Raw genomic sequence first — 27,311 nt, 5'->3', positions numbered from 1 at the left:
CAACAGGAAGCTTGGAGCAAAGCTTTTCTTTTTATTGCAGTTATTAGTGAAAGTTACACTTCAAACTGAAGCTAAGCAACATTAAAACCAGAATTTCTTTTTAAAATCAAGCATTAAAAACAAATACAACATAGAACTTTTCCAATACGCAGAATGGCAGAAAAAGAGGAGTGGGGCTGTCACAGGACATTTTAGTGACAGTTTGGCTCGGAAAGAATTGTGATAATTTAACACAATATTGTAAGTGACTGAACTGCTTAAAAAGCGGCCTTTTTAAGCTTCTCAATCTCAACCCTAAGTTTTTTGTTGTAATTTTTTTGGGGGAAGATAAAGTAAATGAAAGTAGAAAATTTACTACCAAACTTTAAATAGCAAAAAAGTACTTTTGTTTAAAAACTTTATTTGCCTTCTGCTCATCATAATTACATATAGTCTTCAAGGAATTAAAATAACAATCAAATCCAAAGCCTGGCCCCCAAGTGCACAGTGATAAGATTCAGCATTTGGTGTTTCTAATTATACAGTGATTACATACATATGTCATAGCTTGCTCCCACCCCCACCATATTCCCTTTTAATAAATGTGCTAGTCAAGTTTAGTATCATTCAAGATCTTATCTGGTCCTATAGCATATTACAAACTCAGACTCATTCCATTGTTTTAACTGATGCTTCTGCATAACCAAATATTAACAAAGGAATTATAAACATTTTGAAACTCTGAAGTCTTTATATTACTACAGTAAACTGTTCTTACTTATGAAAAGCCAACAAAATATATAAGGCCAGGCCAGGTGTAAGACAGGGTAGGGAAGATGAAGGAGGTTGGAGAATCCCATCATTTAACCACGCTGAAACTTGGTATCAGTAGACATATTTGGCAAGAACAGTTAGTGTGAAAAAGGAGGATGGAAAAAGAAGTTACTCTGATTTTATGTAATAATTCAGTTTCAAAACATACTCATATCGACCCCCAAAAATAGTTCACATCTGCAATACAAATAGGCACACACGGTCAAGATGGTTAAAAAGGAAAATTTGAAAGGCTATTTGTCCATCTGCAGGAATCTGCAGGGGGCCCCACCCCCCACATGTCCTATATTTACATTTTATTTTCAGAAAAGGGTACTATTTCCTCCTCCATTACCTGGGTTTTAAAAAAAGCAGCAGTTATCTACAGTGGGAGCAGTTAGCAATGCTTTAGGGGTGTGCATTTGTGTGCAATAGAAATGTTCTCTAGAGTGAGTAGTCAGATTACACTGGAATGGTTATATTACAGCTTTAGTCCCCCAAACACTAAAGAAACATTTTTTTCTATATAAACTTATATAATACATAGTGTTATAAACATAGAATATTTACACACACACACACACACACACACACACACACACACACCCCACTGCTTTCCACAGCCTAGCAATACATCCATATACTAGCCCACAAGAATGATCTTTATTCACAAGATACAGTAATACTTTTATGGGTCTCTCTGTAACCGAAGAGAGACATTAAAGCTACAAGTTACAGCAAAAATCATTTAAAAGTATTCCTGATACATCCATGTTCTTAGCTGTCTCACTAAACAAGATGGATTTTTTGTTTATTATTTTCCAAGTATGAATCTCCCCAACTGTTTACTTCCAGTACTTGCAGTTCCATTATTCTATAAAACTAAGACAGACACCACCAACTGCCTGCAACAAGGGGATGCCAGCATCTATAGAGATAAAAAAATAAATGTTTACTGTTTCCATACCCTGTGTACCTAAAATGCATTTTTTTTTCTTAAACAAAACCAAAAACAAAAAACTGGTTTGTTGCAACAAGGAATTGCTTATATAACCTTTGCTATTTCCTAGAAACAAGACATCCCCCTGGAAATGGGTAAGCCTATCAAAATGTAAGGCTCTGCCCTGATCCATGAGGATAACTGGGTCAGACACAACAGGCTGCCTAAGAACACCTGCAGAAGTTTAGAATTGAACTAAAATGGGAAAAAAAAACTTTCACTATTTTTTCAACTTTTACAGATACATTGTGATTGGACAGCAAGGTTCAATTCTGCAAAGTGATGAGTGAAATAAGCAGACTTTCCTTCTTAAAACCTAACCCCCTACTCAAAAGCAAGGTACCAAAAATTTGCCCAGAAACAAAGGGATGACTATGTGGTTGTACAGCAGCCCCTGATGGCAATATGCAGCAAAAATGCCTGAGGGAAAAGGCAAAGTTAATTTCTGATTATTTAATGGTTTCACCACATTAACCTACCTCAAAATATAATTGCAGCTGCCATAGTACCACTACAAGGAGTTTGGTTTTTGAAGTTACACTTTTGCCAAGGATTACTGTAAAGAAAACTCAGCCTGTGTGCTAAGTATCTGGCAGGGGAGAAAACAACAGGATAAGCATACCATGATAAGGCCCATGTTTTACCTGTTTGATGATCTATGGCAGTGGTCGGCAAACCGAGGCTCGCGAGCCACATGCGGCTCTCTGGCCCCTTGAGTGTGGCTCTTCCACAAAATACCACGTGCGGGCACGCACGTACAGTGCGATTGAAACTTTATTAATTTTAGGGAACGTTGTGGAGTGAAAGAAGATGTAGTGTCAAGGATTGAGAAAGGTATGTTGAGATGGTTTGGACATATAGAAAAGATGAATGAAAGGAGATAGACGAAACAAGTATACAAGACGAGTGTGGATGGGAGAGTTGGAAGGGGTCGACCTCAGCGAACGTACTTCAATCAGATTGAGGACGTTTTTAGCAAAGGCCAGCTTAGGAGTACCCTAGTTAAGTTAATAACAATGTACCTACCCTATATAGTTTAAGTTTAAAAAATTTGGCTCTCAAAAGAAATTTCAATTGTCGTACTGTTGATATTTGGTTCTGTTGACTAATGAGTTTGCCGACCACTGATCTATGGTAATTAAAGATACTCTCATAGAGGCAAACTGTAAATGAACCCTCATACAATAGGATTATATTATCTTGAAACTTCTGATCAGCTTTTCCTTTGGAGAATTAAAGCATAGTCACAAACACCCTAGTCTTACAGCAACTGTGTGAGGTAGGTGAGCGCGGTTATGATCACTACCAGTTCACAAGGAGAAACTGGACAGAGAGAGTAAGGAAACTGCCTAATGACACAGAGCAAATCAGTGGCAGAGCGCTGACTAAACTCCAAGTCTCTGGCTCCAGTTTTAGAGCTCTTTCTAAATTCTCAAAGCAACAAGTTCTCAACAGTCTTTTTCCAGTTGTGATCTTTTAGAAGTTCCTGCAATTTGAAAACACTTTAAATGCCTTCTTCTTTACACCTCAGGTTTGACTAGAAAATGAGTTAAAACTTTTATAATATAGAATTTTGCACACACCAAGAGGGATATGTGAAAGATCTATTTAACTGAAGTCTGAATAAATCAATATGTAAATTAAGAGGAAAGACTAGCCTAATTGTTGTCCTGGCCAGGTGGCTCAGTTGGTTGGAGTGCCGTTCCATACACCAAACAGTTGGAGGTTCAATTCCTGATCACAGCACACACCTGGGTTGTGGATTTGATCCCCGGTTGGGTGTGTTTAGGGTGGGGGGAGCAACTGATCGATGTTTCTCTCTCATATCGATGTTTCTCTCCCTCTTCTCTAAAAAATTAATAAAAACATATCCTTGGGTTAGGATTAAAAAAAAATTTAAGTGTCCATTCAGATTTTTTACATATTTAAGAAAATATGTATCAGAATAGAAGTCACAAACCTTTTAAAGTTTAAGTTAAAGTTTAATTCATTAAAACCAGAAGCTATATTAAATTTTCCTTAATCTCTGTTGCAAGTTGAAATATTACTTCCAAGAATAATTTTATCACTTTCCTATCACATCATATTTTATATATATATTCTGTCCACACAATCACTCTATCACTAGCAAAACATTCTATGGCTAGAGATCATTCCTGCAGCATTAACACTTCAATCTTAATTCCCACTTAACCAAGTTCAGGTTTCTTTCAATCTATATTAACTAAAGTTACATTCCAATGATTCTTATGATACCTTTTTGTTTTATCCTTCCCTTTATTAACAGTGTGTGTGTGGTGGTGGGGGGTGGGAACTGCACAATTCATAAATGGCATAAAACGCTGATTACCTTACAAAACAGAATGGCCCTCAAGTAAATAAAAGAATGATATGTCAAAGGAAAAACTTTAGAACCCAAACATAAAAAAGTGCTCAGTCTTGCAATCAAGCTGTAACTTGTGGCATGTAATCCTCCTTCCCCAATTAAAATTTATTATTTTCTCATAGTAGAATCCTATATAAACTGCCTTTAAATACCTTTTCTTTTCTTTCTTTTTTTAAAGAGGAGAAAGGGGTTGTACCCTGGGCTAAGAAATAAGAAAGCTCCCGTAAAACTTTTAAAGAATCTAAGAGAGACAAACTATGAAACGTTTCAGTTAGTGCTTGCTATTCCTGGCTTTTGATTTAGAAAAAGAGCATACACGTCCTAGTTGGTGCAGCGCAACTGGGTGGGTGTTGTCCTGTGCACAGAAAGGTTGTCTGTTCTATTCCTGGTCAGGTCACATGCCAGGGTTGCAGGCTCGAGCCCCAGTAGGGGATATGTGGGAGGCAGGAGATCGCTATTTCTTTCTTCCTTCCTCTATCTCTAAAAATCAATAAAAATATATTAAAGAAAAAAAAGAAAGAAAAAGAGCAGATGCACACTTGCAGGGTCATCATCAATACTCTGAGATCAATCACTTTCTGTCAAACAGGGAGATATTTGCAATGAATTACCATGGGAGAGCCAATCTATTGCTACCTAAAACCAAAGCTTCCTCTTGTTATGCTCCCTGGCCTGGGACCAAACTGAATCCATTAACCTGGTTGGGCTGTGTACGTGAGACAAAATTCCTCCTTCTACAGCCTACCAGTGTTTTTCCTAAACCTTTCATCCAAAGCATTTTTGTTACAGGAAAGACCACCTTGTCTGGAAAGGCCATGTTGATAGCAATGTCCTGGCTCTAGTTAAGGATAAATACTTCATTTAATTTCTTTATTATAATTCAGAAGCAACTGTGAGACATCTCAAATTTAACGAGGGTAGATGCAGTTTTACATCTGAGGCAACATGAAGTAAACAGGTTACAGAGGCATTCACTCTTAGGTCTCTTCTGTAGGTTCAAATAACAACTTTTACAATGTGGTTTGAGAACTACACAAATACTAAACAATTGTAAGGTGTCTATGCAAGGATCCTAGCACAATCCCATTAGTTCTTTACAAAGACCTCCTGCTTCCATAGGTTCTTATAATAAAGACTAGAGGCCAAGTGCATGAAATTCATGCACGGGTAGGGTCCCTAGGCCTGGCCTGCGTTCAGGGCCAATCAGGTTCCCTGCCTCCTCCTTCCCTTGCTCCCTCAGTGCCCGGCCACCACTGCTGGTCGCCCACCATGTTCTGCACCACCCCCTGGTGGTCAGCACATGACATAGTGAGCGAGTGAACTCCTGGTCTCCCGGCTGAACTCCCAAGGGCACACTGCATATTAGCCTTTTATATATATAGAATATAGTCACACCTACAACATCTTTGTGGAGTCTTTCCTTCTTTGGTTCTAAAAATGTTATTAAAGGGCCAAATTAAAGGACTTCTCTGTTTGTCTGTCCTTCCAACTAAAGCCATAAAATATAAAGATGGAAAGATTTAGGCATTAAATACTAATCTCCCTCTCTGGCACAGCCTCTTAAGCTGAAAACATAAAATTATAGAGGTGCAGACAATTTTTGGAAATGAAAAACCCCCCACAGAGTTCTAATGACCAACACTCCCATCTGTTTTCTACTCATATAAGACTGTTCATGACCGTTCTTTCTGGGGATAAACTATTACTTAATGCACAAATATTCCTTTCTGAGGAAATAGACTGCAAACACGAACAAGTCACCCAGTACTTCACCACAGTTACTCACTACGGATGCCAGGTACCTTCATTTATGGAGCCCAACAGTTAAAAGAGCAAAATAAGCTCTATGTATGAGGTTCCCATAAGCTTTCAGAAGGAAAAAAAAAAGAACTATTCTACTCAGGCTGCCTTAAAAATGTTGGTCTACAATTATATGCCTGCCAACCTCGGGCAATGCTGAAACATAATGAATAAAACTATTAAAATTACAAGCACAGTAAATATTAAGAGGGGGGCATAATGAAGTCTTTTAATAATAAAGTATTTTCTGACTGCTTGAAACATATTTAGCTTTTATTTAGTAGCAACAAACTGCTATAATCAGAGTGCCAATCTTCAACTGTGGGAGTGGGGGTGAAGGAAGTAGCTCAGACTAGTATAGAAAATGCAAAAAGAAACATGGCAAATGTGTATATGAAACCTCAGGCTGACTCACTTTAAATTATAAAATTTTACGTAATATAAAAATAACGTTTTCCAAATTATAATTACTTGAAACTTTCTCACTTACCCCCTCTCAGTAGAAGAATAGGCTATATAGTTCATCAAAATGCCATACACTAAGCCCTGAGGATGGGGTAATGTTTATCTTCTAATCTCTTATAAAAAAAAAAAGGCTTCCAAGCAAAATCACAGTGTAAAAATACTATGGAGCCTGGCCGGTGTGGCTCAGTGGCTGAGTGTCAACCTTTGAACAGTTTGATACCCAGTCAGGGCACATACCAGCGTTGTGGGCTGGATCCTCAGTGAGATCATAGGAGGCAGCCAATCCATGATTCTCTCTCATCACTGATGTTTCTCTCTCTCCCTCTCCCTTCTTTTTTGAAATCAATAAAAATATATTTAAAAAAATACAGTGGAAATATTTTACCTGCTTTTCAATTAATTCATCCATAAATTATTTTTAATTTTTAAAAAAAATCTATTTTATTGATTTTTTTACAGAGAGGAAGGGAGAGGGATAGAGAGTTAGAAACATCGATCAGCTGCCTCCTGCACACCCCGCACTGGGGATGTGCCCGCAACCAAGGTACATGCCCTTGACTGGAAATTGAACCCGGGACCCTTCAGTCCGCAGGCCGACGCTCTATCCACTGAGCCAAACCGGTCAGGCTATTTTCAAATTTTTAATGAACTGAAATACTACATTAATTAGTGTTTATCCCTAGCTCAACCTAGCCACTTAAACTCTGTTTCTTCTTTGATGTTTAGTGTTGAATATACCTAAAGCATGCTAGGGAAAAGATCAGGGTAGCAAAGTTTCCAAATAATATAATGGGGGGCGGGGAGGGGGGAAGGGAGGAGAGAATCCCATTTCAAAGTCACTTATCAATGACTTCTGGCCTATAAAAATGGTATCATAATCCTAATGCTGGATGATATGACCATTTTAAGCAGTTTCAATGCAGCTGAAGTTAAAGAAATACAACACTCGTTTATTTGACAAGTTGCTCCAAAACTGCCGATCAGATCAAGTAAATCCAATCTGTTAGTGTTAGTTTGCTACTTAAGGGAAAGACATCTAACTTATAGAAAGGCCCCACTTCCCCTCCACATTTAGAAATCTGTCTAAAGACAGTCTTTAATGCCCATTATATAAACAACATTGAATAATTCTAAGTTAGAAAATAGTGTTAATGGTTTATTGGTAAAAATCCAAATTCTAGACTTTATAGAATTAGTAGTTTGGTTGGTATATTAACATTCCATCTTAATCTTTGCTAATAATATTACAAAGGAAGAAGAAAAGCTAGACATATTTATAAAAATAAAATACCTTAACATCTAAGCAAAATATGAAAGTTGCACACAAATTGCCAATAAATATAAACATTAGAATAATTAATATTAAAAAAATAAACTCATAATTGCTATTAAGACATTATAAAAATGAAGAAGTTTAATGTGCATGCATATTTGCAAACAGACAGAACACTCCAAACAAACAATATAATTTTACTATCATTATTACATAATGCAGCATTGAAGGTTACTGAGGTGTTTTTTTTGTTTTCAGTCTACTCCTTTTTGGAGAAATGCTCACCAAATTCATGAGCAAGAACTGGTTAGGGATCATTTACTGCTGTTTACTGTTCCTAGTCTGGGGGAAAATTGCTTTCTGGTAGATTACCAAATTTCTAATAAGTGTGAATGGTCCCGCTATTATCCTTCCTTTTACTTATTTCCCCCAAAGCCCACTTTTGCACATTCTATATCTAATGAACTGATTATACCCTTTTAGATGCACTGCCATCATTTTTCTTAGTTCCCCCATGCTAGAAAAAAGAGAGTAACTTAATCTTGATTCCTAAAACAGAAAACTTCCCTAAATATAGAGACATGATCATTTTACTTTTTCTCTTATAATGATTTCCATGACTTGGCTGTCCCTTTATAAGCAGTCTTCTTTAATAAAAAATATTTAGAAATGGTGGCCAATAGATATTTACAAAAGGGTCAGTCTATGCTGGGGGGAAAAAGGAAATATAGCCTATGACATGTAATTCCTTTCCCTTTGGGCACTTGCTACTTCACCCATATTCTTGTTAAAAAGTTAAGCAGATTTGCTGTTTTATGTGCCTTACAGATTACCTTCAACACAGCTGAGAAATAAAAGCATTTAAAGTTTGTTTTCAAACTTACAAAATATATTTGGTGAGCATTTACCTAGATACTTTACTGAATAAACATTTTACTTCATTCCCTTGGACCAGATTCAGGACAACATATAACATTTATATGAAATTGTCACACTCTTGGAGTTCTAAAATATTTATTTTTAAAAGTTTTAGCCTCATGCTAGTTGAAAAATAAAAATCTATAGCACCATCTTCTGAAAAGGCACTTTCTAAGAACCGCCTTGCTTTAAAAAAAATGATTGAAAAATTTAATACAGTGTTCACCCCAAAGAATACCTTTGTTTTACCCTAGATACAACATTAAATTTTGGATACTTCAGACATTGATTACAGAAAGGAAGAAAGACCAATGGCTGGGTATATGATTAGATAGGATTTTAATTTTGTCACACTGTTTGTTATCTGATATTTCAACAGGTTTCTCATTGGTAAATCTCAATCATCCATATTATATTTATTATCTATCTTTAATTCAATTAGAACCTTTAACTTACATACCTTAAGAGCAAAAGATTCTTGAGGCTTAATCAACAATGTAAAAATCTAGAGTACTATCTTTGATGGGTAAATAAAAATAAAATTCAACTAGTAGTAGATATTAGTACAAGCCTTGACAATAATATCTTAGTTAAAAAGAAATTATTTTAACTGACATGGGAACTTGTAAACTGAAATGTACCGTTTTTAAAAGTAGGAAAATGTAAAAATATTTTTCCTTTGTGGTATTTATAGATATATGACAAAGAGGAGGAGGAGGGGAGATGTTATTCTTCCTGGGAGTCAGCTTAGGTTTCACTAATCACAGTATAATTTCTAACAGTGCCACTGATCAAGAATTTTCTTAGTATAAGCAACAAGATTTTTTTGGAGAAAATTCTGACTTTCACATTTTGTAGTACTGATTTTACCAATTTTTCTTGGCTTACCTGTTGACTCCTATAGAATCACAAAAGTGCTTTATATGATTAAATGGGAGGGAAACAGGAAAATAAAGACAGAGTCTAGAGTCAAGGTTAGACTGCCACTTAGGAAGGCCTCACTTGATATAGTCTCCCAGCTATTATGATTGTAGCTTTAAAACAACCATGAATTCTCAAAAAGAATGAAAAGGATTAAAACTTCATAGGGATAAAAAGCCAAAATAAAGATGCTGGGCCAATGAATCCTGACTGATAACTCATAAAAGGTAATTTAAGTAGCAAGTTACTGTTCAGGCAAACTGTCTTTAAAAAGTATTCAATAGGGAAACATCTAAGATGATGAGTTAAGCAAATATTTAACTCCGGTTTTATGATACTGAATAAAAATTATGCAGAGCTGTGTTAAATTTCTTGGCAAAACATTACTATCAAGTTTGACATAGCAAGACTACAAAATATTCTTGCTAAATCCAAGTGGCTGGCTTCATTGCTTTCATAAAAATCATCACCCCTGGTAAATTCATGTCAGCATGTGAAACTCACCACATTCCTTGAATGACAGTCTCTAATTCCTAGCTTATAATCCATCTAATTACTTCAGATCTATTACTGCCACTCTGAGTGTTCACCTTTTCTTTAAACACCCAGATCCTCTGTCAGTCACTTCTACTTAATGACAACCTGGCTTTTATTTCCCTAGACATACCTTAGGTCTGTCATGATGTCTAGATACTAAAATCCATTTTAGGATAAATATAAAAGTAAACATTAGGCAGTGGTGGGTCATCAGAGAACCTAGTTTGGAAAACTAGTATAGGACTTTACTAGTAGAAGGTCAGGAGTCCCTAAGCTAGAAGGAAGAGATGAATCTTTATCATGTGCCTTCCAGAACACCCAGTACATTCCTACTAGAATCCCTTCTAGACGCTCTTAAATAAATTAATAGGTTACAAATAGGAAGCTTTCCATAGAAGAAAATTTTTTTTTCTGAGAAACCTTTTGTTAAAAGGTAAAGTATTAAGAAAAAAATAAAGGGCATCTTTATTTCTGTGAAAATATGCCAAAACCAGTACTGAGGAGGTTGAGGTACCCTTTTTCCAAAATGCTAAAGTAAAAATCCATGTTTCGGCAAGAGGGGATCAATGGGGAAAAAAGGAGACATCTGTAATACTTTCAACAAATAAAGATAAATTAAAAAAGTAGTGTCCTGATATTAAATTGAAACTAAAATGGCAGCACCCTTTGTTATCATGATATTTCATGTTCTTAATCTTATTTAGAAAAAAAAAAAAAAAAGAGAGTGGGGGAGGGGGTCTAACACTAGCCTTGAAACTTGCTCATCTCCTTACTGTTTAGTGCAGTAACTGTCAGACTCTACCTAAATAAATATAGCAGCTACAGTATTATAAATGTATGGTCCTCAATGCCAGTAACTTGCTACTGTAATATAATAACATGTAACAGCAATTTACACAGACTCATTTGCTATCCAGAGTATAATTAAACTCCCAACTTTTCTTCACATGAAAATCAATTATACCAGCTGCTGGCACTGACATTTTGAAGTCACTCCTACATCACAGAAAACAGCATTCATCATATAGTTAGTGAGCAAGGGCAGGAACAGAAAGGTCACTGTTCAGTTTCATGGCCATTAAATTTGAACAACCTTCTTCAAAAAATGAAAAAGATCAGGAATTCTACACCAGAAATGCAATAATTAAAACAAAAATCAAAAAGTTATTTGTCTCTTAGTCTTCTATCTTAAAACTCTTAAGTACAAGGTTTCTTGTAATTAAGTTTGACATACTAATTTGTTAGTAAGTATAGTAAGCAAAGTAAAAATATACTATACATACTTTTTCAAGTTAACCAACCTTAAACTATTAATGTTGAAACTGTAAGAAACCCTAAAAAAGAACTCACTTCAAAGGTAAAGGTTTATATTTAAAATTATTTTTTCCCTTTATAAAAGTCCTTCCAAATAGATTTAAATTATGGGCTTCACTCTAGTGCAAGTGAAATTAAGTAACTGAAAATTAGGTAAAGCAGGAAATAGGAATAGAACACAGTTCTTCCCTGGGCCCTAAAGTTTCCCACATGAATCTGTGTAACTCCCATTGATAAATGAAGATGTTTTCTCATACCGAGCAAGCACACAACAATCAAGTTTTTACCATCTAAAAACACTATTTTCTTCTCTTGCCCATGTTCTTGACTACTATATTTAGTAAAATTTCAATGTAAAAACCCCCAAACACCTTGCTTTATAGGAATTTTTTAGAGGAGAGCAGGGAGGGTTGGGAGAAAAAATGTATATACTATACAAATATTACCTCGTGTAAAGAGCTTTGAAACAGTGTTGTAAATTGCATTTCAGACACTTCAATATAATAAACATACAAAATACAGTACTTTCTTAGTTTTCTGGTAGAGGGACAGAAGATTTCATAGCTATTGGAGGACATGGGCTCAGATTTTAGGCTCAAAATACAGTAAATTGGCAATTAAAAGTAGATTACAGGTAAGGGAGAAACTATAGAGCTAATCCATTCGTTTTCATAAACAGATGGAATTTTGAAAGGTTAACAACAATGCCCATTGAAAACAATCTGCAATATTTATACTCTAAACCAGTGCAAAAAAAATTAAAATGCAGATTTCATGTGTTACAAAGTGCAAAGCTCCCCTGAAACCAATGTTACTGGTGAACTTGGTTTTGACAGCTTAATGGTACTTTTTAATATCTTAAAGTGAAATCAATAAAACAAAAGTTTTGCAAAACTTTCCCCCACATTTCAGTGATTTAACTCTTTTAAAATAATCCAAGCCCTAACTTCCTTTGTTACCATAACCCTAATTTTAAAAGGAAAGTTAGACGTGAAAAAATAGCAAAGTTTTAAAAAAAGTATCACATTTTCCTGATTCATTTTAATAAATGAAAATGGGCACCTAAGCAGTATGATTCTTCAATAAACATGATTTATCTCCAAAGAATTTAAATACCTTCTAAATCCTAATCTATTCATGACCATTTCTTAATTAAAGTTCAATTTTATTTTTAATATTTAAGGTCAGATTCATTTAGGATATTAATTTCCTTCATTTTCATTATGATTTTTAAAGACATGTTTTAGACTCGAAAATTACAAAACTTTCCTTCTGAAATTAAGGCTGTATTACTTTGCTCTTTTAAAATCATGTATGTGCCTGCTTCTCCCACTATCTGTGGTAAAGATGTCAAACAGCTTTCCTTTAAAACTGCTTATTGCACTAAAAGATAGCAAAAACAAATTGTCAGTTCTTAAAATAAACATGATTATATTTCTATAAAAGATGTTGCCAATACAGTTCTATAATTATTAAAGCACTATTCTAATAAATATAAAAGAAAAGGAAGCTATGCTTCAAAATACATACATATATGTTTATATATATATATACACACACACATATATATATAAAAATATATATATGGAAATCACATTAATGTATGAGAGGCAGCAAGTAAAATAGCAAAAAAAAATATTTTTTAAAAAACCTCAACCCCTTCTTTTTCTCCATCCAATTTCAGAGGCCTCACCCTACAGAGTTTCAATCATTTAAAATATTTACTCTTTGTAAAAGCTTCAAAAATTTCCATGTATAACCCATAGAAACAGAAGGAGAATACTTATCACTCATAGAAAGAGTTATAACTTCTGACAGGGTTTTATATTTATAGCAGCTTTAACAAACTCACTAGAGAAGAAAGAACAGTTTAGGTTGCTACTGCTTATGTATACATTGCACAAATGGCAAATATAAGTTCAGAGCAGGAGGGGACAGACACAGACTCTCATAAACACACACACACACACACACACACACACACACACACACACACAATAATTTTGCTTCTTAAGAAAGCAATATCAAGAGTTGAGGACTCAGAATTGTGTATGAATCAAGAGACAGGAGTAGGTGTGCAAAATAAAAATAAAAGTCTAGTTTGCCATGCTTCATATTCAAATGAACCAGATACATGAACATTTGAGTATCACTGGTAGCATTAAGGAAAAAAAATGTAGATGATGAGGCAAGGGAGGTGGAGCAAGAAATAAAAGTGGTGGTGAGAGGATAATAAAAGGGAAAGAAATTTCCCAATGGAATGAACTATAAAATATATACAAAGAACATATATATCTATTATCAATGCAGATCCAGATATATATGCATATGAAGTATACATGTATACACTTAAAGTATACACAGATACTTTACAAGAATACACGAATACACATTAATTTTGTTGCACACATAATTGTGAACAATCACTGATTATTCATGTAGGTGTGTTTTTTTAAAACCATTATTCACCTTTTCTTTCTTTCTTTTCCTTTTTTTTTTTTTTTGCAAAGATAGTTGTGCTGCCAAGCAACTTGAGGTAAAGGCATTAAAAGGGTTACACTACAAGAAAGTGAAAAAACAAAACAATGGCGATACTTCCTATAGGAGACCGCACAAAAAAAGCAGTTGGCTGGTTTCATATTGCATAATGGTGCTGTGTCCCTTGATAAAGTAAACAATCTTCCTTGTATCAACATAAAAATCAGACCCTGGTCCCCACAGTGTTGGTTTCTGTATGGCTGGAGGCATCCCCACTCAATGGACTCCACTGGAAACATACGGTGTATGTCAATTCATCTTTCAATTGTTCATCTCAGAGAATATTCTCGGACTTTTTAAGCAAAGTACATTGTGCGTAAGGTATCTTGGTGAATCTGTACAGCCTTGGCAAGAGCTTGCGGATCTCGCCCATTGCTCTGTCCTGAAACGTGACTTCCTTCAGCACTGTAAGAGAATTGGCAATGAACACACAAACAAACCCTATCCTGATGTAATAATCCTGAACACTATTATTTGTTGTAGAAAATTTCACAAATATTTTTAGGAATAGAGGCTGGTATAATCTTACATGTCTGTCACCCAGCTTCAATAATTAACTCATGGTCAATTTTACTTCTCTCACTTGCTCAGGATTATTTAGAAGCAAATCCAAGACATCCTATAATTTTGTTGGTATATATCACTTTTATCATCAACAATCTTTCCCTTGAGTTAATCTGATAAAGCAAGTAAGTCACTGTATCATTCTATTACTAATAAGCCTAGACTGCACATTTTAATGGGAACCCTTATCTCGGGCAGTCAGTTCTGACTATCACTGCTTTTCATATGACCACTGACTCCTCTAGTAGGTCATGGAACTTTAATTCTAAATGGCCGTTCTTTATGGCAAATAGAGAGCCACATACTTATATGGAACCACATATTTACATGGAAACAAAGAAATGTCCCAAGAAAATCCTAATATGTAGGCCATATGTGAATTTGGGTAAAAATCTGTATTTGTTACACTTTTATATTACCTGTCATGTTCTTTGTCTACGAGATGATATCTGGCTCTGAATGCCACAAGGTGAGCATAATACGCTGGTGCAGGTATAGAAACAGATCGTGTACAGCGCACATAAGTGTGGCAGAGCTGGTAAGTTAGCAGCTGAAGTTCATCTGCAGTAAAGCAGTTATCATCCCATAAAACATGGTAGTGTGAAGGACGGCTGGTACCCTATAGAGAAGGCAATGACATATTCTGTTGATTTCTAAACTTTTAAATAAATATTTAGCATAGACGAAGTTATACATAAAGTCAGCTTTCTACAACAGTAAAACATATTCTAATTTAATAATGGATTTAAAAAAACATTTAGTTGGTTCTGGGTGTACATCCAAAAAAAGTGAAAGCAGGGACTTGAACAGTTATTATACACCTATGTTCAAAAGCAGCATTAGCCTAAAGATGGGAGCAACCCAAGTGTCCATTAATAGATGAATGGATAAACAATATGTGGTATATACATTTAATGGAATATTATTATTCAGGCTTAAAAAGGAAGAAAAGTCTGACACATACTACAACATGGATGAACCTTGATGACATTATGCTAAATGAAATATACCAGTTACAAAAAGACAAATATTATATGATTCACTGATATAAGGTACCTGGAGTAGTCAAATTCATGGAGATAGAAAGAAGAATGGTGAGGCTGGAGAAAGGGGGAATGAGGAGTTAGTGTTTAATAGGGACACACTGTCAGGAAAGATGAAAAAATTCTTCAGATAGATGGTGATAGAGGTGCATAACAATGTAAATGTAATTAATGCACTGGAATTGTATACTTAAATATGATTAAAATGCTAATTGTATGTTATGTATATTTTACCACAGTAAAAACACCAGAACATTTACTTGAGCTTTTATGTATTAGTTACTATGTTAGGTAATACGGACTCTAAGAAAAACAAAGTAAAACATTTCCTGTCTTTTGGAAAACATAATTTGTAAAGGACTACAGGAGACAGAGCATCGGCAATTATAAAACAAGTAGTAAGTGGCTATAAGACGTGGCACTCAATCCTGTATGAGAATACCAAGGCAAGTGATTGTGGAAGTAAGCCTGGTTCTTCACCACGGGGGAATGAGTGGGATTTGGCCTTTATGTTGAGGTTAGTGAGGAGACACTAGAATGCACGGGGGGCATAATAATTCCTGGTGTATGTGGGGAATGGCTACCAGACCAGTATGAACAGAGTCTGGCACAGGAAGGGAAAAAGATGAAGATGAAAAGAACATTTGGAATCAGACTGAATGACATGCTTAAGAATTGCAGCGAAAGCATTATTTTTATTTTATTTTTTTACAGTTTTTAGGTGTGATGAGATTGGGGTTTTCTAAAAGTAACATCAGCAATAATATGGAGGATGGATTAGAAACAGGAAGAGACTGAAAGCAAAAAGAGCAGTTAGGAGCCTGTTGCAATAATTCTGGTGTGAGATAATGAAGGTATGAACTAAGGAAAGGGCAGAAGCTCATACTTTAACAAATATTTGTTTGTTAGACACTGTGCAAGATTTTGGGGATAAAACTCAAATTATTATCAAATATACCCCCCAAATTACAGGTTTATAATGCCTATATAATGTATTATACATTCACACACATTCAATATTAGGTAATCGCTCACTATATGCCATGTCCTGTATAAAGTGCCAGGCACACAGTAATGAATAAGACACATTCCAGAGATGAGGCAGGTAATGTATAAATAAAATCATCAGAAATTGGGCTATAAGGAGAATTAAAGTTTTTGGTTAAGTACATTGGGGAAATATTCCTGTCTTGAAGATTCATTTGCATTATCAGGAATATCCAAAAGTTCTAAAGTAAAAAAATCTTATTTATTTCCAAAATTTATTGAACAGAGAAATCCTTTTTTCTCCTCTGTGGTATTTACAGCAGTAGTGTTTCTTGGTATACATGGTAAATATGTACTCTAATAATATAGATTTTTATCTCTAGAAGGTCCTTTTAACTTTATTTTTAACTACCCTCCATGAAAATGTACAACATCGATTGTAAAGAGGAGCAGGTATAAGAACATAGATAAATGAGTTGGACAAGAATTTTAAAGCTGTAAGAATGAAACTGGGGTTAGTGTATGTGAGATGTATCTACACTAATAAAAGAGAAACATGGTAATTGGCGTACGACCGCTACCCTTCCCATTGGCTAATTAGCGAGATATGCAAATTAACCACCAGCCAAGATGGCGGCTAATTTGCATACTGCGGCGGGCTGACAGTGCCAACCGCCAGCTCCCCTCCATCCAGGGCTGGCGGCAGAGGTCCCTGCCCTCATCCGGGCCTCCCGCGGGGGACCCTGGGCTGGCGGGCGGGACTGCGATGTTCTGCACCCGCTCCGACCTCATCCCGGCCTCCCGCGGGGGACGTGGGGCTGGCGGGTGGGACCGAACCCGCTCCACCCTCATCCCGGCCTCCCGCGGGGGACCTGGGGCTGGCGGGTGGGACCGAACCGCTCCACCCTCATCCCGGCCTCCCGCGGGGGACCTGGGGCTGGCGGGTGGGACCGAACCCGCTCCACCCTCATCCGGGCCTCCTGCGGGGGACCTGGGGCTGGCGGGTGGGACCGAACCCGCTCCACCCTCATCCGGGCCTCCCGCGGGGGACCTGGGGGTGGCGGGTGGGACCGCGATGTTCTGCACCCGCTCCACCCTCATCCGGGCCTCCCGCGGGGGACCCGGGGCTGGCGGGTGGGACCGAACCCGCTCCACCCTCATCCGGGCCTCCTGCGGGGGACCTGGGGCTGGCGGGTGGGACCGAACCTGCTCCACCCTCATCCGGGCCTCCCGCGGGGGACCTGGGGCTGGCGGGTGGGACCGAACCCGCTCCACCCTCATCCGGGCCTCCCGTGGGGGACCCAGGGCTGGCGGGTGGGACCGCGATGTTCTGCACCCGCTCCACCCTCATCCGGGCCTCCCGGCGGGGGACCTGGGGGTGGCGGGTGGGACCGCGATGTTCTGCACCCGCTCCACCCTCATCCGGGCCTCCCGGCGGGGGACCTGGGGGTGGCGGGTGGGACCGCGATGTTCGGCACCCGCTCAGACCTTATCCGGGCCTCCCAGGGCTGGTGGGTGGGACCGAACCTGCTCAACCCTCATCTGGGCCTCCCGCAGGGAACCGGGGCTGGCAGGTGGGACTGCGGTGTTCGGCACCCGCTCAGACCTCATCCGGGCCTCCCGCGGGGGAGCCAGGGCTGGTGGGTGGGACCGAACCTGCTCAACCCTCATCTGGGCCTCCCGCAGGGAACCGGGGCTGGCAGGTGGGACTGCGGTGTTCGGCACCCGCTCAGACCTCATCCGGGCCTCCCTCGGGGGAGCCAGGGCTGGTAGGTGGGACCGAACCTGCTCTACCCTCATCTGGGCCTCCCGCAGGGAACCGGGGCTGGCAGGTGGGACCGCGGTGTTCGGCACCCGATCCACCCTCATCCGGGCCTCCCGCGGGGGACCTGGGGCTGGCAGGTGGGACCAGGGTGTTTGGCACCTGCTCCACCCTCATCTGGGCCTCCCGCCGGGTCCTGGGGTTGGCGGTGGGGCCGCAGCTATCGGGTACCCACCCGGGTATCCGCTGTGCTACCGGCTGGGCGGCAGCAGTGATCTGACCACTGGCGCATCCCATGTGCTACCCAACTCGGGCGGGCAGGTCAGGGGCATGCCTGGCAGCCTCAGTCAGTGCCTCAAGCCCCAGCAGCAGCAGTGGCAGTGGCAATAGCAGTGGCGGCAGTGCCCCCGACCTGCCCGCCCAGGTTTGAGCGGCCCCAAGCGGGCAGTGCTTTCCATCAGCCGATGGTTGGCGAAAACTCATGCAGGTGAAATCACCAGCGCCTGCTTTCCCACAGGCCTGAGCCCCTCAGGCCTGTGAGAAAGCAGGCGCCCTGAGCTGGTGATCCCAAAGGCCTGATAGCCGGGCAGTGGAGGCCATGTTGGGACTGGGGAGTGGTGAGCAGGCAGAACATGGCCCTGATTGGGCCAGTCGCTATGACGCCCACTGTAGCCAGCACACCGCCTGATCAGGGGGCCAGCAGCCAAACTTGCAGCCCCTCCCCCCTGCAGGCCTTCCCCTGATCAGACTCTCCCATCCACATGGAGAGCAGGGTGCTCAGAGCCTGGACCCTTCCTGGCAGCCCCGAGTCCCTGGGGTTAAGAATTCTGATGGCCCTGCCCAGAGAGTAGAGGTGCCTGAGGGGCAGGGACAGGGACCACAGGCCTCCAGGGAGCACCGCAGAGTTGGCAATGAGAGGAGAGGGCCTGTGAAGGGGGAGAAGGTGAAGCCAGTGGACATCAGCCCAGAATCCAGCTCTTCCCCTCCAGAGGCAGCAGGACCTAAACCCCAAACCCTAGCCAAAATTGGAAGAGCCTGGGGGAGCTTCAGGAAACTCTACGAAAAGCTGCACATTGAGAATGAGAGATTTCGTGAGGCCCTGACCCAGACCATCCCACTGCTGGAGCAGCTCAAGGTGGAGCTGGAGCACGCCATGCAGAGGCAAGAGCACTTTGCAAAGAGGCGGGCCAGAGCAGGCGAGATTTGAGTGCAGGGCCCTGGAGTGCAAGGCCGCTGAGCTGGAAGAGGAGCTGAAGGGCCTGTCCAATCTCCGAGCTGACAACCAGCGCCTCAAGGATGAAAATGTGGCCCTGATCTGCGTCATCAGCAAACTGTCCAAGTGACCCCGGAGGACTTGCTCCTGCACCCGCATTTATACAGCTGCTTTTGCCACATGCACCCCTTCCCTGTGTGAACATGAGTGATAGGGCTGTCGAGGAGTCTCTGAGAAGCCATAACCTTCCTTGAGATCTCCAGGTTAGGAGGGGAGGACAAAGCCCCCAGGAGCCAAGGGGGCCATCTGAGGCCAGGTAGGGGGACCAAGGCTGCAGGCAGGACCAGAAAGGAACTGGGGACCAGGAAGTGCCAAGACCAGTAGCCAGGACCAGAGTGGTCACCCAGAGGTCCCCTCTCACGTGTGCTGCCACCAGTCACCCCTCCAGGCCCTGAGCAGGGATCCTAGAATGTGCCAAGCATCCCCCCGGCCTGGGCCAGGTGAGCATGTATATAGGGTCTGTGTGCAATAGGGAGGGATGTCTTCTATTTTTTGCTGCCCCCTCCCCATCGCTCTCCTGGGCAGGGGAAGAAGGTCTTTTTCAGACATAGCATAGGCACCACAAATTAAAATTGTGGAGTTGCCAAAAAAAAAAGAAAAAGAGCAGGCCGGCTGGCCAAATACCCACTCTCTTCCCACCCCCCCCAACCTCCCCCCCCCCGCCAGCCACATCCTTGGCCAACCTGCCCCACCACAATAGGCCCACAGCCCCTCCCCGTGGCCATCTGCCCCTGATTGCACCCCCCCACCCCAAGAGGGGGCAGGGCTGGGCGGCCAATGTCCTGCAGCCCCTCCCCAGGTTGGCCCCACCCTTGATCCCCCCACTCCAATAGGGGGCAGGGCTGGCCAGCCAATCTCCTGCAGCCTCTCCCCTTGCCCAGCCCCACCCCAGATTGCCCCCCTACCCCCACCGCAATCAGGGGCAGGGCTGGCTGGCCAACCACCCATGGCTCTTCCCCCAGGCCACTGGCCCTGATTGCCACCCCCCCAACCCATTTGTGGGGGTGGTTGCCCAACCCACCAACCACAGCCCCTCCCCATGGCCAGCCCCACCCCCAATCGGCCCCCCAACCCCAATCAGGCTGGTGAGGGAGGGGCAGTTGGGAGCAATCAGGCTGGTGGCAGGGGGTAGTTGAGGGCAAACAGGCTGGCAGGGGAGGCAGTTGGGGGTGATCAGGCCAGCAGTTGGGGGTGATCAGGCTGGCAAACAGAGTGGTTAGGGGCAATCAGGCACGCACGCAGGCAGGTAAGTGGTTAAGAGCCAGCGGTCCTGAGTTGCGAGAGGGATGTCCGGCTGCTGGTAAAGGATCGGGCCTAAACAGGCAGTCTGACATCCCCTAAGGAGTCCCAGATTGGAGAGGGTGCAGGCCAGGCTGAGGGGCCCCCTCCCCCCAGTGCACGAATTTCGTGCACCGGACCTCTAGTATATATATAAAGCTTTAAGATACAGCTATACAGTAAGGTACATCTTCTTGAAATTTCTACTTTAATCAATTGCCAGCAGCCTAAAACAGTTTTGGGCTACATTCTCTCAGACATCTAGGAATACAGATTCACTCTCTGCTGCTGGGATGTTTAAGAAGCACTGAATTAAATAGACATAAGTCCCTCTTAAAGTAAGAAAGGGGAAGACATTTACCTACTGAAAATTTCATGTGGACACAATTTGGAGTGCATAAAAGGTTACTTTCCCTTTTCCTGACATTAAAAAAATATATACATATTAATGGGAGTTCCTGAATTAAAACATTTCATCCAAAGTGTAGGCTTACCTGTATTCCAGCATGACTACAGAGGTAAAAATCAAACTCATATGGGTGTGTAATGTCTGTATCAACTGTTGTTCCAGCTGGGATATTGCCACTTCTTCCAACCTGGATTTGTTTGGTCAAAGTTTAAACAAAAAAGACAAATGTAAACAATGTGTCTGAAGGCACTTTTAAAAATGTATAAATATATAGGGTGATCCCACAATTCACTACTTTCAACTTGATATATTACGTAAGCAGGCATTAAGAGCAGACCTTATTCTAGTCCTGGTTCCTATTCTTAAATGTTGCTGAGAGTGGGAGATGATAAACAACAAAGAGTTATTAGTCTCTACTATATGCTTAGCTGGTGGTAGTGGATCCCAGTATGGGTGGAAGACCTAAAAAATTTTTTTTTCAAGTTACGTTAAGTGCTCTAATTTATGATACCTGTGCATAGCCGGTACTCTCTAATGTGTAATTTATGAAAATTAGCTCTTTCCTTGTTGAACACTGTATTTTTAGAGAGAAAGAATGCTGAAAACAACATCAACAATAATCACCATTTGTTAACCATTTTTATGTTGGGTACTTTACATACATTATTTCTAAGCCTGGTAATTCTGCGGGGTCATCAGAGAATAGTTAGGCACTATTCCCCTTTGTTTGGGGAAACTAAGGCTCAGGACTATAAAATAATTTGCTCACTAGCATACCATAAAGGGCAGAATTGGGAGTCAAACACAGAAACGAGTGCCAAGGCCCTACTTCTTTTATTTTATACTAGCAGTTTCAGTATTTTATAAGGAAACATGATTCTCCCTAAGTAGATATGTGAATGAAATGGTTCAAAATAATGAAAGGCTCCTATTAAAACACTTTCAAATATATATATATATATACTCACCTCCACCTCCTTATACCTAACACTTTTGAAATCATGAACTAACATTATTTCTGCCATGTGAGGTAGTGGCTTGAGTCACAGCCATGTAGACCAACCAGTTAGCCTCTACCAAGCACAAAACAAAGAAAACAGTTCATGATCTACTAAATTATGCTGATTCATTACACATAAATTTAATTAATACATGTAAAAAGTTTTACTCTATTTATTTAATACATTTTATTGATTTCTTTACAGAGAGGAAGGGAGAGGGATAGAGAGTTAGAAACATCGATGAGAAAGAAGCATTGATCAGCTGCCTCCTGCACACCGCCTACTGGGGATGTGCCCGTAACCCAGGCACGTGCCCTTGACTGGAATCGAACCTGGGCCCCTTCAGTCCGCAGGCCAATGCTCTATCCACTGAGCCAAACCAGTTAGGGCAAGTTTTACTCTATTTAGAGAGGTAGCAGAATGCTTGTGTTCACATCACTGCTCTACCAGTTTCTAGTTGTGCGATCATGGTATTTTACTTAACTGTGCCTCTGTTTCCTCATTTATAACTAGAGGCCCAGTACACGAAATTCGTGCATGGGTAGGGTCCCTAGGCCTGGCCGGTGATCAGGACCGATTAGGTTCCCTGCCTCCCTACGTCTTTCTTCTCTCGCCACCCACTTGCCACAGCATCATTTCCCCTGCCTCCTCCTCTCCTCGTTCCCTCAGTGCTCAGCCACCACTGGTCACCCATCATGTTCCACGCTGCCCCCTGGTGGTCAGTGCACATCAGAGCGAGCAATCGAATTCCTGGTCTTCCGGTCAAACTCCCGAGGGGACACTTAGCATATTAGCCTTTTATATATATAGATGATCTCTAATCTACAAGGTGTCCCAAAAAATGTATACATGCTTTAACAGCTGATCGCTAGTAAATAAACATAAAATGTATCCAAATAAACACTGCCTTTATAATTATTCAAAGTGTGTACTAATATATATATATATATTTGGGATACCCTACATTATCAGTAGTATTTAGAGCAAAACTAAAAGAGAAGCAAACAAATGGAGGACTGGCATAAACTAAACATCAGGTGCCAGTAATCATTAAATTTAACTTAGTTTTTCCCTATTCCTACTTTTTAAAAAAAATATATTTATTGATTGATTTCAGAGAAGAAGGGAGAAGGAGAGAGAGATAGAAACATCAATGATGAGAGAGAATCATTGATCGGCTGCCTCCTGCACACCCCCTACTGGGAATCGAGCCTGCAACCCAGGCATGTGCCCTTGGCCGGGATCGAACCTGGGACCCTTCAGTCCCCAGGCTGACGCTCTACCCACTAAGCCAAGCCGGCTAGGGCCCTATTCCTACTTTTAAAGAAACATTTGATTTTCTAGGTGCAGAAATATACCTAGTAATTTGGGGTCAAAGGCCTTTAACAACCTGGCCATAATAAAACTATCACTACTGCTATTAAAGAGGTTATTTCACTGTGAGAAGGGGTATACCACTCTGGAGACAGAATGCCTGATTTGAATCCTAGCTCTACTAATTACCAGCTTTATAACCATGGGAGGTTATTTAACTGCCATGTGACAGTTTCCTCCTGTAGAAAATGGGGATAATAGTAAGTATCTCATAGCGTTGTTTACGAAGATCAAATGAGTCCAATTTATAAAAAATACCTCAAACAATACCAACTATTATTCTTTTTCTCTATTATTAGCAGCATCACCACCACACATGATAACTAGCTAACCTTTATTGAGTGCTAAGTATGTGCCAAGCACCATTCTTAATGCATTACATATTTTAAGTTATTTAGTCCTCTCAACAATCCAAATAAGGTAAATATTAATATGACCCAAACCTTGTTGAGAAAGATACAGGCACAGCAGTGTTAAGCTACTTGCCCAAACTTACATAGTGAGAGTAACCAAAGACCAAATATACACCAAAGATAAGACACACTCCTCTCTCTCTCTCTCAGTCTTTTCTACTGAACCCTTTCCCAAGGGGACACAGACACTAGTAGTCTTAGATTTCTCTGTTATAAGGTTAGCAGGATGGGGGGCAGAGCACTGGAAATGACAGTAAGACTGCTACTTGCCTATGTTACACACAGACCAGAAGACCTATTTCCCCCCAGGTATTTATACCACCTTCCCCTTCCTAATTATAAAAATACATCTACACAATGGAATTCTATGCTGCTGTAAAAAAGAAGGAATTCTTACCATTTGCAACAGCATGGATGGAACTAGAGAGAATTATGCTAAATGAAGTAAGCCAGTCAGAGAAAGATAAATATCACATGATCTCACCCATTTGTGGAATATGATGAACAACATAAACTGATGAACAAAAATAGAACCAGAGACATAGAAGCATCGAACAGACTGTACAACGTATAAGGGAAGGCCGGGGATGAGGGGGTAAGAGATCAACCAAAGGACTTATATGCATGCATATGAACAAAACCAATAGACAGAGACAGTGGGGGTGGGGGTGTGAGGGCTTGTGCTTGGGGGAGGAGGTGGCAGGGGAGAGGTCAATGGGGGGAAAAAGGAGACTCATGTAATGCTTTAAACAATAAAGAATTAAAAAAAGGAGAAAGAAATCACCTTACCATTCCTATCTAGCTATTGTGAAAAATCAGGAATGAGTATGAGTATTTAATCATTGAATATGATCAAATTCTTCTACAATGCCTATGAAATAATAGTGCTTTTTAATACTTTAATTTTGCTGTGATACATTTTATTCATTTTCAGAAATAAAGATAATTTGATCATCAAAAAAAAACATAGTCACATTATAAAATACAGAAGGGAGACAACCAAGATGGCGGCATAGGTTAACACCTGAATTTGCTGCCGCGCACAACCACATTAAAACTACAACTAAAAGACAAAACGACTATCATCCAGAACCACGGGAAGGCTGGCTGAGTGGAAATTCTACAACTAGAAGGAAAGAGAAAAGCGCATTAAGTCCGGTAGGAGGTGCAGAGGTGTGGAAATGTGGAGGTACGGAGGCACACACAAAAGGGGCTGGCAGCTGGGTACGCTGCTGTCTTTTTCAATCGGGAGGGAGATAAAAGCTCCAGACTGCTCTGAACTCCAGTTCTGGATGAGAATCTGGGGACCCAGACTCATATGGAGAGAAACTGGACTGTCTGGCATCAGGCCGGAATGTGAGGGCGGCTTTCTCGCCGAGGTGCTTGCAGCGGTCATTGTCCCTGCACAGGGCTGCGGGACAGAGAGACCCTGGGACCTCTCTGAGGCAGAGCAGATTGGCAGCCATTGCTATTTGCTCTGCCCTGGTGATTCCCTGAGACCCCGCCCCACCCAATTTACAACCCCACCCAAGCTATGCGCAGAGGCTTTTGCCTATGAATGGCCTGGCCTTTCTCCACCTAAAAACCTGTCAAACTGCAGCTGGGTCAGAGAACCCCAGAGCTTCCAAAAGAAGGCCTAAGGCTCGTAGGCAGCCTGCATTGCTTCACAGCTGTGCCTCATTTGGGCACCTCCAAACCCCAAACAAAGAGGAGGAATCTGCAGATCTCTCTGTAGTTCCTGCTGGGTGGCCTCAGGCAGTGGGTGACTTTGCACCTCCTTAGAGATCCAAGAGCCAGTGTACCCTGTGGTCAGAGTGAGACCATCCAGATTACAACTCTTCACATCCATAAGAGACACACTCAGGGGGCAGACTCAGTGAGCACCAAAGCCCCATTGAAGCAAGTCCTGCCCCATAAGGGTGTCTCCAGCACAGAAATTCTCCCATTGTAGACACAACTGGTCCCCACAGCCAATTGGCCTGGAGGTCAATTCCTCCCAGTGATATCAACAGCAATCAAGGCTTAACTACAACAAGACTGTGCACACAGCCCACAAAGGGGTGCACCAAGAGTGTCCACCTCAGGTAATTAGGGAGGCTGAGCAACTGGGCCCTATAGGACACCTAGCACACAAAGCCACTCTATCAACACAGGGAGGCAGCCAAAATGTGGAGGCAAAGAAACAAGTCACAAATGAAAGAAATGGAGAAAAGCAAACTACTGGATATAGAGTTCAAAACCACGGTTATAAGGTTACTCAAGAATCTTCTAGAAACCGCCGAGAAATATAATGAGACCCTAAAGGATATGAAAAAGGACCAATTAGAAATTAAGCATACACTGACTGAAATAAAGAATAATATACAGAGATCCAACAGCAGACTAGAGGATCCCAAGAATCAAGTCAAAGATCTGAGATACGAAGAAGCAAAAAACACCCAACTGGAAAAGCAAAAGGAAAAAAGAATACAAAAATATGAAGATAGTGCAAGGAGCCTCTGGGACAACTTCAAGCGTACCAATATCTGAATTATAGGGGTGCCAGAAGAAGAGAGAGAGCAAGATTTTGAAAACCTATTTGAAGAAATAATGACAGAAAACTTCCCCTACCTGGTGACAGAAATAGACTTACAAATCCAGGAAGCGCAGAGAAGCCCAAACAAAAGGAATCCAAAAAGGACTACACCAAGACACATCATAATTAAAATGCCAAGAGCAAAAGACAAAGAGAGAATCTTAAAAGCAGCAAGAGAAAAACAGTTAGTTACCTACAAGGGAGTACCCATACGACTGTCAGCTGATTTCTCAAGAGAAAATATGCAGGCCAGAAGGGAGTGGCAAGAAATATTCGAAGTGATGAACAGCAAGAACCTACAACCAAGATTAGTCAAGCCAGCAAAGCTATCATTTAGAATTGAAGGTCAGATAAAGAGCTTCACAGATAAGAAAAAGCTAACGGAGTTCATCACTGCCAAACCAGTATTATATGAAATGCTGAAGGGTATTCTTTAAGAAGAGGAAGAAGAAGAAAAAGGTAAAGATAAAAATTATGAACAACAAAGTGACAACAGATACGTATCTATCAACAAGTGAATCTAAAAATCAAGTGAAGCCCTGACTGGTTTGGCTCAGTGGATAGAGCGTCAGCCTGCGGACTTAAGGGTCCAGGGTTCGATTTCAGTCAAGGGCATGTACCTTGGTTGCGGGCACATCCCCAGTACGGGGTGTGCAGGAGGCAGCTGATAGATGCTTCTCTCTCATCG

The 27,311-nt window shown here is 40.9% G+C and overlaps 1 protein-coding gene across 2 annotated transcripts in view; it reads right to left on the bottom strand.

Annotated features, from left to right (window-relative positions):
• Positions 1 to 380: 380 nt before the first annotated feature.
• The window catches only part of AGO3 (argonaute RISC catalytic component 3), a 113,984-nt gene continuing 87,053 nt past the window's right edge, over positions 381 to 27,311 (bottom strand). For both annotated transcript variants that reach the window (XM_070404725.1, XM_070404726.1), the window contains exons 17-19: positions 21,346 to 21,447; positions 14,928 to 15,127; positions 381 to 14,349 (exon numbers count right to left, since the gene is read on the bottom strand). In XM_070404725.1, coding sequence (XP_070260826.1) covers positions 14,241 to 14,349; positions 14,928 to 15,127; positions 21,346 to 21,447 — 411 coding nt within the window. In that variant the 3' untranslated portion in view covers positions 381 to 14,240. The remainder of the gene's footprint in view (positions 14,350 to 14,927; positions 15,128 to 21,345; positions 21,448 to 27,311) is intronic.

Source organism: Myotis yumanensis, unplaced genomic scaffold, assembly GCF_028538775.1.
Source record: "Myotis yumanensis isolate MYYU_CA2020_CCGP unplaced genomic scaffold, mMyoYum1.0.hap1 SCAF_2, whole genome shotgun sequence".
Taxonomy (NCBI): domain Eukaryota; kingdom Metazoa; phylum Chordata; class Mammalia; order Chiroptera; family Vespertilionidae; genus Myotis; species Myotis yumanensis.
This window is presented reverse-complemented; position numbering and strand designations above follow the sequence as displayed.